Source organism: Carassius gibelio, chromosome A22, assembly GCF_023724105.1.
Source record: "Carassius gibelio isolate Cgi1373 ecotype wild population from Czech Republic chromosome A22, carGib1.2-hapl.c, whole genome shotgun sequence".
Classification (NCBI taxonomy): Eukaryota; Metazoa; Chordata; class Actinopteri; order Cypriniformes; family Cyprinidae; genus Carassius; species Carassius gibelio.
In genome coordinates, this window is record NC_068392.1 from 4,117,724 (window position 1) to 4,135,866 (window position 18,143).

General features: G+C 36.8%; 1 protein-coding gene and 1 long non-coding RNA gene across 3 annotated transcripts; both read left to right on the top strand.

Moving 5' to 3' along the window:
- The first annotated feature begins 278 nt into the window (after window positions 1-278).
- LOC127942907 (uncharacterized) lies at window positions 279-2,698 on the top strand. Its single transcript, XR_008149477.1, has 2 exons — window positions 279-481; window positions 588-2,698. It is a non-coding gene; the product is annotated as an uncharacterized LOC127942907 (long non-coding RNA).
- Window positions 2,699-9,847: 7,149 nt separating this feature from the next.
- LOC127942881 (SLAM family member 5-like) lies at window positions 9,848-17,912 on the top strand. 2 transcript variants are annotated; one of them, XM_052538895.1, is made up of 5 exons: window positions 9,848-9,960; window positions 11,171-11,500; window positions 15,907-16,206; window positions 16,296-16,452; window positions 16,530-17,912. In XM_052538895.1, the coding sequence occupies exons 1-4, from the start codon at window positions 9,912-9,914 to the stop codon at window positions 16,412-16,414; spliced, it is 798 nt and encodes a 265-aa protein (XP_052394855.1). In that variant the 5' UTR covers window positions 9,848-9,911; the 3' UTR covers window positions 16,415-16,452; window positions 16,530-17,912. The 2 variants fall into 2 exon arrangements, with proteins under 2 accessions (XP_052394855.1, XP_052394854.1); XM_052538894.1 differs by having other exon boundaries at window positions 16,296-17,912.
- The last annotated feature ends 231 nt before the right edge of the window (window positions 17,913-18,143 follow it).

The following is an 18,143-nucleotide window of genomic DNA, read 5'->3' on the forward strand; positions in this document are numbered from 1 at the left end:
CCCATCAGCAACCAGACTCAACATCTGGACATCACTCAGCTCTGTCACACATGTTCAGGTACAGTAGAGCTGATATTAGTGTTTATTTACTGACCTGATCTCTGTCTTCTGTTGTGACAGATTCACTTACATTAATGATTACCATTACAGACTCAGTCCCTCTGATAGTGCTGATCTCTGCTGCTGCTACTGGATCTCTGTTGATTATTGCTGGATTTGGGATCTTCTGCATCTACAGGAAACACAGAAATACTGAACAACAAGGCAAGTGTGACTGACTTTAACAAGCAGTTTTGTAGTTAACATCCTCTAGTTTTGTAAAGAATTATGTTTAAAGAATATGTCAATGGCTTAATGTCAAATTAAATTTGTTAATGCAATTTTAATGCATCTACTTTTTGTTGTTGAAAAAGTTCAGACTCACGAAGATGAGATCACATATGCTGAGACAACATTCAACAAAACAAACACACATAAATTAGTAAGACAATTAATTATTATTTTGATTGTCTTAATTGATAGCATAATTTTATACCAGAAAATTAGTATATATCACATTTCATTCTTCCTTTTTTCTTTTTTAACAGAAAGCTGAAGAGGATGATCATGTGGATTATGCACCAGTCACATAGAGAAGATTATCAAACTTCAGTTTAGCTGTGTTGTCTGTGGTAACTTTTGAGTCTGAATCTTGTGTGAGAATCAGTCATCCTGAGGGCTAAAAATGAAATGGTCTCTTAAAACTTCAAAAGCACTTGCCTTGTGACACAATTCTAAATCAAATGGAGTAAGTTTTTGTTTTACCCTTAAATGTGTGTAAACTCATGAAAATAGCATAAAATGCAGATGCAAAATACTCATCAAAAGGACGGAAGACTTTGCTGTTTTCACATTTTCTCTACACAAATGTGTTTTGATCTGTGACAGTCACAGACTGCTTGTTCATGAGAATGTGTCTTGTGGTCAGTGTCTGTTTGTAAGTGTGTCTCTGAGGTGTGGAAAGTTCATATTTAATAATAGCATGTGGTTGAAGTGCTTTTTCCATTGCTGCTCACATGAAATCATTTAATTTCTGCTCTAGCTTTCTTTAGAACTATCAATGCTGCTTTTTGACATAAAAGTCTTAAATCGCACAGAGAATTTACTCTGGAATATATATATATATATATATATATATATATATATATATATATATATATATATATATATATTTGTGTGCATATATATTGATCTTTTATATATATGCTACATCTGCAGTGATCCTGCAGCTAAGCATGGCTTTTTTCACAAGTTATTTCCAGCTTTTCTGTAATACCTTCTAAGAACTATTCTTGATATCCTGTTTTTCTGTCAATGTCTGGGAGTCATTTTATGTATAAATGTAATATATGATTTACAGTTTATGATTGATGGTTAAAATTTACTGTCGTTTTAATCAGTTTTGAGGTACTGTAAAACTAACAAAAAGTAGCAATGATGCTAATCTTTTATTTATTTTTAATTTTCAGTACCATAACAATGCTGCTATTCAAACATAAAATGTAAACCATTTGCTTTTTAATTTTATTGGGGGTAAAAAAAAGAAAGACTTAATTTTATTTATGAATAGGCCTATAGTTTGTACAAGTTAGTATGGTGTACTGGTTGATATCAGTACCTATTTAAAACATAGTTACAGTTACTGGTCAAAACCCCACATCTTTGTGATATTCTGGTTTGTCGAATGTTTATATGGCATGGTTTTTGTGCTTCCAAGGGGCTTTTCATCTGAGTCATCATCCAGAAATTGAAGCATAAAACAGCATAATAGCAGCACGTCGCCTCAACAACATAAAGCTCTAAAGAAACAGTCATTGATGCTTGAAAGCACTGGACTGACTCTGTACAAGAAAGTTTACACACATAAGTAGGCTTCCTTCTGTCAATTCAACTCAGGAATTCACTATTACCAACCTTAACTAAGAAAATTTTTTACATAACACCACTTAACATCAGACGTAGGCCTACAACTCATGTGTAAGTCAACTTTGATGATGTCGCCTGTCTAGTTTATGACATCACAGGAACATGGTGGCTAGCCAAATTCTCTACACATAAAAGTTACGTTTTTTATCAAAGAAAGTGAATAGAGTTCAAGTTAATCTACATGATATCATGCTTGATAAAAAAGATTTTGTAGTGAAGTAAATACTACATAAATACACATGTAATTTCTACATTAATTTAGTTAAGGCAAGAATAAAAATGTTAGTTAAAATGTTAGTTCTCAATTTAAAATAGTAGAAATTAAAGTTGGAACTTATAAGTATAGTTTACGTAGAACCATTTGTTATGTTTACAAGGATTCTTTAAGAAAATATCAAAGTTATGATCCCATATTTCCCATCATGCACTGGGGCAAGAATAATAAAAAATGTAGTTTATTTATTTATTTATTTTTTACAGTTTTCGTGTTGTATTTACACTGTTTTATGGTTGATTTTTGTCATTAGGTTTAGTAACATAATGTTTTGTGACATTTGAACTTTATTTTCTACTCAAAATGACCTCAAAGTGAGTCATGTTCCATACATACATGGAACATTAATTAACAGGACTCACTCCCACATTTGAATGTGGTTGTCTATCCTGAAACTCGCAGTGTCTGTGTGGCAAAAATTACTATGACTTAATAAATAAATAAATAAATACTTGCATTAAGTTTTCTTCTTGTGTTGAAGTTACAGTTGACTTAAAACTATTCTACTGAATCCCAAATAAGTGTACACACACACATACAAGTCAATTTAAAATTAAAAACATGCAAAGTGGCAATTTTTTCAAAACAGCTGTCCCTTCCGATACTGAATGATGTTCGAAGCTTCAATCGTCATCATGGTATTGTAATTTCAGTATGTGGGATTACAAATTTAAGAATATGTTTACAATATGCTGATTCTATGTTCTGTCATAGCATCACATGAAAAAACAAGGTTATGTGTATTATAAAGGGAAGATTAGCATCACATGCTAATATTTTGTTACCCTCTGTTTCGGCAGGGAAGTTTAGCATAAAGTTATTGGTGCATCCTCTGCTTTGACAGGCAAAGTTAACAGTTTTTATGTGTTAACAAGTTTATCCTGTGCTTGCCAGGGAAGTGTTAGAAGTGTCCCGTTGTGTCAGAAAGACTTTACAAAATGTTGAGAAGGAATTCTAAGCTGATTCCAACAACTAAGAAAGTTGGACTAGCTACTCCTTCATGGACAGACAATGAGTTCAAATCATTGTTAGGAGAGCACATGGACTCAGTAGTGACAGAGTCAGTCATATTGGACTTGATAATGAAATTTGGTATTGATTCAGAAAAAGTATGGTCAGCTGAAGAATCAAAAAACGTACTAGGATCATGTATTCGCAAGAACAATCTGAAAGGCATTATCTGCTGCCATTGATAATTTGGTTTAGCGCTAGCTACACCACAATCTCAGCATAACTCAGAGCTAGAGGAACAAAACAAAGAGCTCAGAGCTAGAGTATCCTCTTTGACAAAGAAATTGAACCACAACAAAGCTGCAGCAAAAACTAATGTGGAAGATGTTCCTGACTTACAAGCGTTCTTTGAAACAGATGTAGCCATCCAATCAGTAACTGATGTGTCTGTAGATTCAATAAACGTATGTGGCGCTAGGAGAAGATTTCAATGAACTGAGGGAATTACAAGTACAAACTGTTGCCAAACCACTAAGACCTAAAGATATAGAGAGACTTTCCCAGAGCTTACCCTCTGCACGCACAGATTTTACTGAATTTAGAAGAGCATTGGTCAGCAAAATGCGTCTCTATGACATGTCATTAGCAGAAGTCACACAGTTGTCACAAATTCGGGTCAACACAGAGAATCGACAGAAATGTAAAAGTCCTAAAAGAGATGGCAGTTGTCATAACTGTGGTAAAACTGGACACTGGATGAAAGAGTGTAGGAAAAGCAAGAAGACATTAGGAAAAAATTAACAGCTTTACTCAGCACCTACTAAGTGTACTTACCACTCTGAAGCAGCCCCTTCCCTCTTCACCTAATTGTTGGAGCAGCTAGCTCAGGTTTTAACTGTTAGGGCGGTGAGTGCTTAACTTCCCCGGTAATGTACAACAAAGATGAAAGATTCTTTGTAAATAGAACTACAGGAAGGTTACTGTCACTTCCTCCCATTGAGAGAAAACTTGTTAAGTACACTCACAGTCTTCAAAGCTATACTATAGCACACTCCAGTCACTCACCAATCCTTTTTGGGTTATGATATGTGTTATGACTGATGTTCCATTAGAGAATTGGGATGTTGTACAGTAAAGTTTGCACACCAACTACAGGGACAGACTTGGACAGACGCAGACCAGTGAGGAGCCCAGGAAGGAACCGAAGTACAACAGGCCTCAGGGGCCAACTCTGTGGTGAAGAATTCCTCATAGGTTTACCCAATCTGCAGATTTATCCCCACCTTACTGGTCCATAGGTGTCCAATTTTTAAAACTAAATTGAGAAAAACAATAGCATATGCCATGTCATCTTCATATGTGGCACCCTGGTGTAAAGCATCACTTCCATGACATCCATGAACAAGCTTCATGAGGACAAAGAGTCATTTGAGATAATCTGTGTGGGGGAAAGGACCACAGAAATCAGACTTCACAGCTGTTCAGGCGCCATTGACTTCTGGACTACCACTCTTATGCTACATGGTTTTCGGTGTCATCATATAGTTTCCACGTTACCATCCATATCGTATGTGTCGACAGATATGGTTCTAAAAGGAACTAGTATACCTAAGTAAATCTAGAACAAGACACTGAATAAGTTATATGTGCATGTCACCTTTTCAAGCTATGTATATGACTGCAATATGAGACTTTTGTTAACAAACATATGCCATAGAATGGGCTAATGAAGGTTTAAGTTTGTATTATGTGAGAGTTATTAGGACTCTCAAAGGGGGGACTGTAGGATTACAAATTTAAGAATATGTTTAAAATATGCTGATCCTATGTTCTGACCTCACATGAAAAACTAAGGTTATGTACATTGTGTATTACATTTTGAGGTAACGTTTATGACATTCTAAGAAGATCAGGTCAGGCAGCCCAGGTGTATGAGACATTAACCTTCTGTCTTCATGCACTTCCTTACTTTAGGGCAGGGTCCCAAGTTTAAGGAAGCTCAATGCACAGATGTTCCTTTGTCTCTATGATAATGTGAAGGTATGGCGGTACTGTCAGCAACTCCACCCAGATCAGTCAGCAACCACAAAAAGACAAAGAAATGTTACTCACTCAGTTGTGTCTTTAGTCATTCTATGAACTGATTAATTCCCCTGCTTGCATTGCTACTTATCTGAAATATCTGCCGATAAAGACTTGGTGTAAAAGTTAACTCTGAGTCATCCTCTTCTGTTCATGTGACAATAATCAGCTAGTCTTAAGTATTTTAGATATTAACATATTTCTACATTGATCATCAGATGTATGATACTGATTTAATGCAAATATCACCATCTGGTGTGTTTTTGGAGAACAGCAGTTAAACAGCATCAGTACAATGCAGAACGATGCAAAGCCATTGTTCACCCTCTGTATTTGTAGAAGTATTTGTAGAAGTTGTTACACATAATGATGACACTTAAATACATCCCCAGCATCACCTCTGTAGATGACAGTTCTTCTAGAGGTGAGCAGCTTTATAATAATGACAACACTGTAAAGTACAATATGGTTTATTTATGGAAAACATAAAATTGTGTGACAAAATCAACATACACCGACAACAACAATATAACAATAATATAATTATGTAAACAACTGTTGATATTCGTTTATTAAACTTAAAGCATTAGCTAATATACAGAGTAATATACAGAGCTATAAAACCTATGGAAACAATGCATTCTATACTTTAGCATTTAGCATTATTCTTATGTATTTGACAAACAAGGTGGAATATACCTTATGTTGATGGAAAGTATCAAATAATATCATAAACTGACACTTGATGTCATGATTTCACTCATACGTGCTGAAGGGGAAACAGGAAATGTACATCACATACAGGCCCGTCACGACAAGGCAGGCAAACCAACCAATTGCCTGGGGCCCCGAGCTGGCCTGGGGCCCCAAGACAACGACTGGTTAAGAATAAAATGCAACGACACTGTTTGAGCACACCTTTGATTGTCAATGCAGTAACGTGCAATGACACTGTTATCGGGATCCCCCTCAAGGGGGCCCCTCTCAGTAGTCGCCGACAGCAGCCAGCCAACCACGTGATCTCTGCTACCGGTAAAATACAAAACCTCCTCGGCAGACATGAAGCGGAATTATGCTTCAGGAAGCCAGAAGAGAAAAGGAAGAGGAGGATAAGAAAAAAAAAACAAGATAGTGGTAAGTGATAAATTACACTGGATATAATAGCTCTACCTGTCAGTCTTGTACAAATGGTGTAATTTTGCAGCAGGTAGGCTAGCAAAAATATGTTTATGTTAGCTACCTGCCTGACTACAAATGCTGCTTGTAACGAACAGTTAGTGCAATTTTTTTTTTTCGAAAGGAAGGAATATGGTTACTGTAACATGTTTTTTAACGGGATAAGGAAGACGCAGAACAGAAATCGCTTACTGCAAGGAGTCAGCGGTGTTTTGATTTGAGGGCGAGGGCAAATGTAAAGAGAACGTTGTGGCGTGTGTCGATTTTGAATGAATGAATTAAAAATAGGTCATTGCACTTACATCAAATCACAATATGTACTAATATCTGTAAATATTAAGCCGGAACAGTCTATTTAAATATGAATCCTGCATGTTCTGCTCGTCTCTGTTAATGAATGGAGCAGAATCGCAACTTCCTTTACACTTTACACTGCTGTCTCACTAAAGACGTGAACACATGAACAACATCTCCAGAACTGCTCTGACAGTCACTTCATGAGCATTTGACCGTTTGATTTGAATAAATGGTACGTCAACCCGTCAAAATAAAAGTCCTGTTTTAGACAAGTATTTGCCAGAGATGTATTACTATTGTTCAGCAGAACATAGCCTACTGCTAAAAAAATGTAACTTTTTTTTTTAAGGTTTAATCACACAAAATTTCTTCCATGTTTTCTTTTTAACAGTAAATCCCCTTTGTTTACCAAAAAGTTAAGTTTGCTTAATTTTCAATAATTTAAATATAAATTAAATTAATGTTTTGTGTTTAATGTTTAATGTGCATCTCAGAAAATGCTTTATTTAAAGGGGGGGTGAAATGCTCGTTTTCTTTATATTTATAAGAGGAAGTCATGGGGAAGTCGTGGCCTAATGGTTAGAGGGTTGGACTCCCAATCGAAAGGTTGTGAGTTCTAGTGGTGTGTGCTCACAGTGTGTGTGTGTGTGTTCACTGCTCTCTGTGTGTGCACTTCGGATGGGTTAAATGCAGAGCACAAATTCTGAGTATGGGTCACCATACTTGGCTGAATGTCACTTCACTTTCACTTAAAAAGAGAAAGATAGTCTGTACTGATTTTTCCCGGAAAAACACGAGCGCCTTGAGGCGTGACGTGTGGGCGGAGCTAAAGAATCACGAGCACCAGTAGGCTTTTGTGTTGAGAGCGTTTTGAAGCCGTGACACAGATCCAGAGGCTGAAATTTAACAAGAGCAGCATCAGCAAAGGCTTCTCAATGTGGTATGTACTGAAACTGTATATATTTGCTTAGCGGTTTTGGAAAATGACTAAGTTCCACTTTATGTTGTCTTTTTTTTTCTTTTTTTTTAAGCTGTAAGTTACATGTGGAAAGTGCAGTTTAATGACAACATCGCATGTTGTTTACTTGATGTGCTCACGCGCCGATAGCTAAGTTAACAACACAGAGATATTTGAAGCAGTTTTACTCACCGCCTGTGGTTCCAACACACGATCGTGACCCTTTTTAGTTGGGATTGCAACATCCTTAAGAAATAAACGATATGCAAATCCGTCGTCAAACTGGGCCTTGTTTGTAAAACAAGCATCTTCGAAATGCAGGGAACAAACACAAACACTTGCACAACTCTGTTGATGCTCTGTAAAAATAAACTCCATCCACTGGTCCCTTGATGCTGTTTCTCTTTTGGTAATCTGTGCAGGGTTGTCTTGCCCTGGCAACCAAAAACACACTTCTTTTGTGACGATTCGTGACACTCTCGCTCTGATCAGTGAATCGCTCCGATCAGTGAAATGTCAGAAGTGCCTTATCACCCATATAATGAAATTCCGCTCCATCTAACGTCACACAGAGCCATACTCGAAAAAAACTTTCCGAAACTTGTGACAAACCGGAAGAGGTTTTTTTGGAACAGAAATACTCCTTCAAACGTACAACTTAATTTTTGAAACTTTGTCCATGTTTAGCATGGGAATCCAACTCTTTAACAGTGTAAAGAACTCAGTATGCATGAAATAGCATTTCACCCCCCCTTTAAAACCCCAATTGAATGGCACTTAAATGCACTTAATTCATCTGTCTACTTTATTGTCATTGTTCACAGTACAATATATAATTATAGCTGATATCCTGCACAGCCCAGAGATTAAACTGATAAGTGTGTGCTGTCATATTATTGCAAATCACTATTGAATTCCCACCAAACTATTTTTTCAAGCAGTATTTGCACTGTAAACCTTTTTTATTTATATAAAGTGTGGGTGAACTTAAACTGTATGGCTATGCTGTGGTTCCTGAAGGCTGTGCGTGCAGGGGTCGGGGGCCTCTATGTCCATTTTGCTTGGGGCCCCCAAATTCCTTCAAACGGCCCTGATCACATACGCCTACGTCAATCTGAGGCAGTCCATATGTTGAAAAGTTTGTGAACTGATTGGTAGATGTAGAACCAATCATAGAATAACACCAGAAAAAGGCAGTGTTATTTTTTTTATTATTATTATTAAATTACGCATTTGGTGCATTTTCACAGAACCTTTCAACCCAGATGAATATCACCCCATCAAAGGACCAGGAAATTAATATATTCCTATTCAATATTTTAATTATTATTATTATTATTATTATTATTATTATTATTATTATTATTATTATTATTATTATTATTATTATTATTTTCCTTTTTTTTCTCTTTATTTTCATATTTACAGTTTGATTATCCCAGGATTGTGTAATGGCACCAGTCTCTTTGGATTTTGCATGCAGGTTTGCATAAATATATAGAGAGCGTAAATTTTCTAATAATTTAACACTGTATGCATATATAAGATGAGCGATACACCCTTTAAAATTTGTTTTTTATTGCCAAGATGATACAAATTAATCAGTTTCTAAAACAAAATAATAAAATAATAAAAGCATTTCAGTGTTCAACTGTTGAGTGTTAAATAAAATCATTGTGCAGTTTCTCAGCATGTTTCTGGAGATTAAAGTTCAAAGATGTTAATCTAGTAGCAGGACCGGAAGAAACTCTTCACCTTCAAACTAACAATTACAACTGATCTGATGTACGCTCACCTCAACATGTTTGTCCAAATCAAACCACATTTCTGTAGAAACCCAACCACAGCAGGTTTCAGTTTGAACCTCAGTAAAACTGGCACTTTAGAGCGTACATCCTGTTAACTCTGTATTTATTTATTTATTTATTTATTTATTTATTTATTTTAAATAATTTACATGTGACGTTTAAGAAATTCAAATGCAATTAGATAACATTAATTTCATATTATGGTGCTTGGAACATGTTACTGGATATTTTTTTTCATTATTATTCAGTAATTTGTAAATGTAGAACCCCCCCCCCCCCAACCCTGTATGCAAATGCAGTGTATGAACTAGGAGGGTCAGACTGAACATAGGAGGATTCACATATAGCTTCAGTGTTTCAGAGAATAGTTTTATTATCAGACACTGAACAACTGAAGAAAATGTTTCACATGTTTGTTTTGTTCTTTTTGTGCTGCTTGAGTCTGACTGGTAAGTTATACAAACATTTTATACAGTTATACAAATATATATATAAAAAACTTATATGCACTCTTTAGGTATATAAAAAAATAAGGTACACAAGTGCACATTTTAAAAGGGTAGTGCTAACTCTGGTACTTTGTTTTCCTGACAGCATACTGTTCAATTTAGATAATTTCGCTGTACCAAATGATTCACGAATATTGTGAAATTCATTCAGTCTCTATTTCAGAATTTTAAAATAAAATTTCCAGGTTTTGAAAGCACAGGAAAACACTAAATTTAAACATCTGCGTTTTTTGTTTGTTTGTTTGCTCTGCACTGAGGCTCAAAAAGTCAAAACTTTTCGTTGATTTGCTTTCAAATATCAGGCCATTTTTATGTTCTTTTTAAGATAAATTTAAATATACTTCTTATCTAATCATAGACATGTACAAAAGTTATGGAAATGTGTTAGTCAAAATGCGTAGGGACCCTGAATCAGTCTGAATTAGTCTAAAGTTGAAAGTGTAATTTATTTATTTTTAAAGGTTTTGAAAATATCCAGCACAATTTGACTTGTACTTTCAATTTGCAATAATTATCAAGTATTTGTTGTTAATAAATTACGTAAATTTAAACACAGATTTTCCTCTACAACATATAACTTTAAAACAAATGAAAGATTAAGGATCCTTCTCTCTCTCTCTCTCTCTCTCTCTCTTTATATATATATATATATATATATATATATATATATATATATATATATACATTTGTTTATTTATTTTACACATAAGAAATATTTACAGGAAATCCATAAACAATGTTTTATTTTAGAATTATCTCTGTAACAGTGGCAGTATATAAAGGCAGATGTTATTTTACACATTTATTTTCTTCATATCTGCAATAGCTACTTATGTCAGATAGAAACTTTCTAGTAGTCAATCAAAAAGGAATAATTTACATTACTGATGTTTAATTACAATTGCAAATCCATGGCGGACAAAATGAACTGTAGATTAAAGTATTAATTTAGAATTATTAACAAATGAGGCGTTATCTGTACACAAACAACCCTAAACATTTGTCTGTTCTTAACACCTTAACTGTCATCTCCCAGTTTATTTTAAATCTCAACGTTCATTTAGTTTGCCTTTCTGTTGCTGTTCTGGATGTTCTGAAGTTCACATATAAATCATCAGACGTATTAAACTGTGTAAATTCTGTTCTTCAGGTGTGTTTGGTGCTGAAACAAATGAAATACAATCAGTGTCAGTGACAGAGGGAGGTTCTGTCACTTTATACATGAATGTTACTAAAATACAGAAAGAAGAAAGTATGATGTGGAAATATGGAGCTGAAGAGTGCATTATAGCTGAAATCAATAGAAAGTATGAAATTTTCTACACATATGATGTTCCTGACGGGAGATTCAGAGAAAGACTGAAGCTGGACAATCAAACTGGATCTCTGACCATCAATAACATCACAACTCAACATGCTGGAGTTTATCAACTAGAGTTTAGTGGAGTGAGAAAACAAACATTCAGTGTTTCTGTCTATGGTGAGTAAATAATTTTGTCATCATGTTGTTTTATTTTATTGGAACTATTTACATTTTAAAGTGATTTAAGATTTTAGTATGTGACAAAACACTCACACACTCACAACTGTCATTCTGTAACATACTCCACCGGAGGTGAGTTTGATAAACCCCAGTGCAGTTTATTGACATGAAAACAAATAAAAATGTTCAAGTGGAAAACTAAATATAAAACATGACCTGACTTGAAAATATCCAAAAACATAGACTTAAGCATAAACATGAGGACTGACCTAGACATGGACTCATTAAACAGTGGGTAACCCCGAGTACTAGATGAGAGACAATGGAAACATGAGAGAGAGAGAGAGAGAGAGAGAGAGAGAGAGAGAGACTAATGACTAACAAATAAAAATAGTGAACAATCAGAAAATGAACCAATCAGAAAATAACACATATACATGGAGCACATGGTAGGCCAACATGAGGTACAAGGAAATACATGACAGGAAACATTTTACAAAGTAAAACACATAAGACAAAAAGAAAAACCAAAACCCAAACCAATGTGACACATTAGTGCAGAGTATTAGTTAACAATTCATAAATGGCACTTATCCAATGACTGTGAAATAAATGCATGATGGATAATTTTCTTACAAATAAATGTAAACAACAGAATGATGTTAACAACCCAGTAATTCACTGCTCTTGGTTCAATGTGAATTCACATAATAAAGTTGTCTTTAACTAAGAAACTGTAAGAAATGTAATCATTTACTATTGCAATTATTCTGAAGTCACCATAATGACGATTAGTGTTGCTCTGGATCTTGGGCCTTATATTTACACATATACATTTAATCATTTAGCAGACGCTTTTATCCAAAGCGACTTACAAATGAGAACAATAGAAGCAGTCAGGTCAACAAGAGAACAACAACAGAATACAAGTGCCATGACAAGTCTCAGTTAGTCTAGTATAGAACGCATAGCCAGGTGTATATAATTTTTTTTTTTTTTTTTTATTAAATGAAAAAGACAAGAAAAGGAAAAATACTGGTGTTAGTAGGTTAAGTGCAGGCGAGAAAGATGAGTATTTAGATGTTTCTTGAAAATGAGTAAAGACTGTACGAATTGAGATTGGGAGGTAATTCCACCAGCTGGGCACAGTCCAGGAAAAGGTCCGTGAGAGTGATTTTGAATTTCTTTGGGATGGCACCACAAGGCGTTGTTCACTTGCAGAGCGCAAGCTTCTGGAGGGCACATAGGATTTAACCAGTGAGTTTAGGTAAGTTGGTGCCGTGCCAGTGGTTGTCTTGTAGGCAAGCATCAGTACCTTGAATTTGATGCGAGCAGCTACTGGTAGCCAGTGTAACCTGATGAGGAGAGGAGTAACATGAGCTTTTTTTGGCTCATTGAAGACAACCCTCGCTGCTGCATTCTGGATCATTTGCAGAGGCTTGACAGTACATGCAGGAAGGCCCGCCAGGAGAGCATTACAATAGTCCAGTCTGGAGAGAACAAGAGCTTGGACAAGAAGTTGGGTTGCTTGCTCTGACAGGAAGGGTCTAATCTTCCTAATGTTGTATAAGGCAAACCTGCAGGACCGGGTCGTTGTAGCAATGTGGTCAGTGAAGGTTAATTGATGATCCATCACAACTCCTAGGTTTCTGGCTGTCCTCGAAGGAGTTATGGTTGACGAGCCCAGCTGTATAGAGAAGTTGTGATGAATCAATGGGTTAGCTGGAATCACCAGTAGTTCAGTCTTTGTAAGGTTAAGCTGAAGGTGATGGTCATTCATCCAGCTAGAAATGTCACTCAGACAGGCTGAAATGCGAGCAGCTACCGTCGGGTCATCAGGCTGGAATGAGAAGTAGAGTTGGGTGTCATCAGCATAGCAGTGATAATAAAAGCCATGCTTCTGAATGACAGATCCTAAAGATGTCATGTAGATGGAGAAGAGAAGTGGTCCAAGTACTGAGCCCTGAGGAACCCCAGTAGCAAGGTGGTGTGACTTAGAAACATCACCCCTCCAAGACACACTGAATGATCTGTCAGAGAGGTAGGACTTAACCCACAGGAGAGCAGTTCCAGAGATCCCCATCTTTCTGAGGGTGGACAGGAGAATCTGGTGATTAACAGTGTCAAAAGCAGCAGACAGGTCCAGTAAGATGAGTACCGAGGATTTTGAAGCTGCTCTTGCTAGTCGCAGGGCTTCAGTAACCGAGAGCAGAGCAGTCTCAGTTGAGTGGCCACTTTTGAAGCCAGATTGGTTGCTGTCCAGGAGGTTGTTCTGTCCAAGGAACATAGAAAGCTGGTTGAACACAGCCCGCTCAAGTGTCTTTGCAATGAATGGAAGAAGGGATACCAGTCTGTAGTTTTCAAGAAGCGCTGGATTTAGAGATGGTTTCTTGAGCAGTGGGCTTACCCGAGCCTGCTTGAATGCTAAGGGAAATGTTCCAGATTGAAGAGAGGAGTTGATAATGTGAGTAAGTGAAGGTATGACTGAAGAAGAGATCGCTTGAAGGAGGTGAGTGGGGATAGGATCAAGTGGACAAGTAGTAGGATGACTGGACAGGAGAATTTTGGAGACGTCCATCTCTGAGAGTGGGGAGAAGGAGGATAAAGAGTGTACATCAGTCATTGTGAAGTTTTCCTCAGTCTGTGGTGTGGAGAATTGTTCACTGATGGATCTCGTCTTATTTGTGAAGAAAGTTGCAAAGTCGTCCGCTGTAAGAGTCGATGGAGGAGGTGGAGGCGGCGGATTAAGAAGAGAAGAGAAAGTCTTGAATAGTGTCCGAGCGTCACATCAGCTGTTAATTTTGTTGTGGTAGTAGGATGTTTTAGCTGTTAAGACATTTGCAGAGAAGGAAGAGAGGAGTGATTGATACACACTGAGGTCCGTAGAGTTTTTTGATTTCTGCCGTTTCCTCTATGCAGCCCTGAGTTTAGAGCGATGTTCACGGAGAACCTCGGACAGCCAGGGGGCAGATGGGGCAGTGCGTGCTGGTCTAGACAACAGTGGGCAGAAGTTGTCCAAGCAAGATGTTAAAGTGGAGCAAAGAGTGTCCGTAGCACTGTTCGTGTCCAGAGCAGAAAACTGAGAGAATGGTGGAAGAGAGGATGAAACCACAGCAGATAGGCGAGATGGAGAGAGTGAGCGTAGGTTCCGTCGAAAGGTGACCTGCGTTGGAGTGTGTGCCACTTCAGGAGTAAGTGCTAGGTTAGCAGTAATGAGGAAGTGATCAGAGGTGTGCAGTGGAGCAACTGAAGAGGTGTCCACAGAGCAACCACGCGTGTAGATGAGGTCAAGTTGGTTGCCCGATTTGTGAGTCGCTGTAGTGGACATTAGCTTGAGATCAAATGAGGTGAGCAGAGTTTTGAAGTCAGCAGCCTGGGGTTTATCTAAGTGGATGTTGAAGTCACCAAGCAGTACCAGAGAAGTACCATCTTCAGGAAAGTTTGATAGCAGCACATCCAACTCCTCCAAGAAGTTTCCCAGTTGACCTGGAGGACGATAAATGACCACAAAGTGGATTTTAACAGGGTGGGTTACAGTAATGGCATGTGATTCAAATGAACCAGTACCTGTAGGTGATGGCTGAAGTTCAAATTTCCATTCTTTGGATATAAGGAGACCCGTACCTCCACCCCTCCCAGTGTTCATATTCTTATATGTTCATATTCAAATTTCTATTGTATTTCATTGCTGTTTTATACGTCATCTAGCATGGATATGAAAACCATTAAAGGGATATAAGCATTTGTTCTTTAATTGGGGTTCATCATATTTATTATAAATGTATTTCCAAGAGCAATGTTTTTTTTTTTAGATATGCTAAATGTGTGTGGTTGATTAATATGCATATCTTAGTCACACCTAAATAAACAACCAATACAATTAAATTAAGCGTCATATTTATAGTCTGTTTATAGAATGATTATAAGCTGGAGTGTTATGCAGTTGGTTATGCAGGAGAAAATGGTCTATTGTTTGTATCTCTGGAGTATATGCTGTCTAAACTATGGATGAGAAAGTTAAGGTTAAATAGCAATCACATTTAATAGGGTTACTATGTTTCTTAGCTGCAGAAATATAATGACACGATAATTTACTTTCAAGGGAAATGCTTAACATGTAGATGCAGCATCAGAACTAGATGTGTCAAGATTAATAGTTTATACTATTATAAACGATTATAACATACTGATGCTTTTCTGACGTCATTTGTCCCATACATTTGTCGCATACGTCTTTAGACAAGGTAGCCAAGGCACATATAGGAAGGCACATATAGGAAAACATATGGTCCCATTACATACTGTAATTTCACAATAACCTTTTTTTAATAGTGGCTGAGTGCATTAAACCAAGCATTTTTTGAAGATTGATCTGTATTCTTCTTTTTCTCCGATGTTTTCAGCTCATCTGCCTGTTCCTGTCATCAGCCGAGACTGTTCTTCTTCATCCTCTTCATCCTCATCATCGCAGCAGAGTTGTTCATTGGTGTGTTCAGTGGTGAATGTGGGTCATGTGACTCTCTCCTGGTACAAAGGAAACAGTTTATTGTCCAGCATCAGTGTGTCTGATCTCAGCATCAGTCTCTCTCTACCTCTGGAGGTGGAATATCAGGATAAAAACAGCTACAGCTGTGTGCTCAACAATCCCATCAGCAACCAGACTCAACACCTGGACATCACTACACTCTGTTACACATGTTCAGGTACAGTAGAGCTGATATTAGTTGATGTCGGCACTGATATTAATGTTTATTGACTGATCTGATCTAAGTTTGGTGTTTTTATTCCTCAGACTCTGTCCACTGCTGTGGTTCTACTGAAGCTGTGATCCGATTGGTCCTCTCTGCTCTGGTGGGCGTGGCTACTGTCAATCTTCTGGTTTATGACATCAGATCCAGAAGAGCTGAATAAGATCAGGCACAGATTCACACATTAGGCAAATGATTGATGTAATTTCTCACAAACTGATTTTGCATGTTTAGAAATATTCGTGCGATTTAATAATTTGCATGTTCATCTATTTCAGGAAGTATTGAAATCTAAAGCCGAACACAAACCATCAAAGGCTCTTGAAGTGTTTTCTGTTCAGAATAAAAATCCAGTTTTAAAATGCTTTTTTTATATTTCCCTCATATACATAAAACGGATGAATATAGATCTCTCTTTACAGCTGTTGTCTATTTGTCATGTGTAATTGCTTGCCTTTATCAATAAAGTTCTTATTCACTCGAATGTAGGGGAATGTACAGTTAAAAACCAAGTACCAGATATGATGAATGAAGACCAGGAGTCAGAGATGCATTTAATTAAATAAAAATTTACTGAAGAACATGGTTTGCAGTTTCATCAGCAGAAGTCAGCTTCAGGACTCTTGATGGAGTTCGCAGGCCGCTCTGCATACAATTCAGAATAAACAACAGTTATACCCTGGCAGAGGATACCAATAGCCTTAATGTGCAAAATTCTGATTGGTTCCAAAACCTAGATAAACTCTCCCAAGACGTATATATCTGATAAGCTGGACATTGGCAGTTGAATGTTTGTCCTGGGACTGTCTGAGCTTCTCCCTGTACAGACAGATACTAAGACACATACGCAGAAAACTCATCAGAACTTCAAGGCCGCATGGCCCTAGCGAGAATTGTATCAGTTTGGTTCGTTACACACTCACTATGAAGTCATCATCTTAGAAAGTAGAAGTACAGCATAAAACAGGATTCTTTAATATCTCATAAGTGCACATAAGGTTACACATTTCACTCTTGCCATAACTTGATTAATAGTCAAACAAGAAATAATGTAATAATATAATTAATATCAATATGAAGGATATGGCAACTCGGCATCCACTCCTTCACTGAGCTTAAAGAGTCTCTGCATGTTTTATTACAGTTATTATATCGAGCACCTCCTGGAGAAAAACTCCTCCTCTGACATGCAAAGATAATGTCTTTAAGTCTCTGTAGTCTGATTTGCGTCTGTGTTTCATAAGTTGCTCAGTCTGAATCAGTTATCAGGAGTGATCTGCTCAGTTTCCTCTGACTGCACTAGCTCTGTCTGATTGCTTGGCTGTTCAGCTGGGGAACAAAGCTCATTTCCGCTCTACACAAAACCAGCTTTAAAGTTAACAATGACACTTTTTAACAAAAAGGTCTTAAATATATATGCTATGTATGTATGCAGTGATCCTGCAGTTAAGCATTGCTATTGTCACTAGATGTTTCCAGCTCTACTGTATCACATTCTAAAAACTGTACTTTTATGTATCTTTTAAATTAAAGGTAATATCCTGTCTTTCTGTCAATGTCTGGGAGTCATTTTGAATGATGGTTAATAATTATTTTTAATCAGTTTTGAGGTGAAACTTAGTAAAAGTAGCAATGATGCTAATCTTTTTTTTTTTTTTTTTTTTTTTTTTTCAGTAGCATAACAATGCTGCTATCCAAGCATAACATGTAAACTATTTGCTTTTTAGTATGTATGATGTATTTGTAGAACATGGTTGCTTTTACTGGTCAAAAGCCCACATCTCTGTGATATCCTGGTTTGTTGAATGTTTATATGGCGTGGGTCTTGTGCTTTCAAGGGACTTTTCATCTGATTCATCATCTAGAAAATAAAAGCATAAAACATCATAATA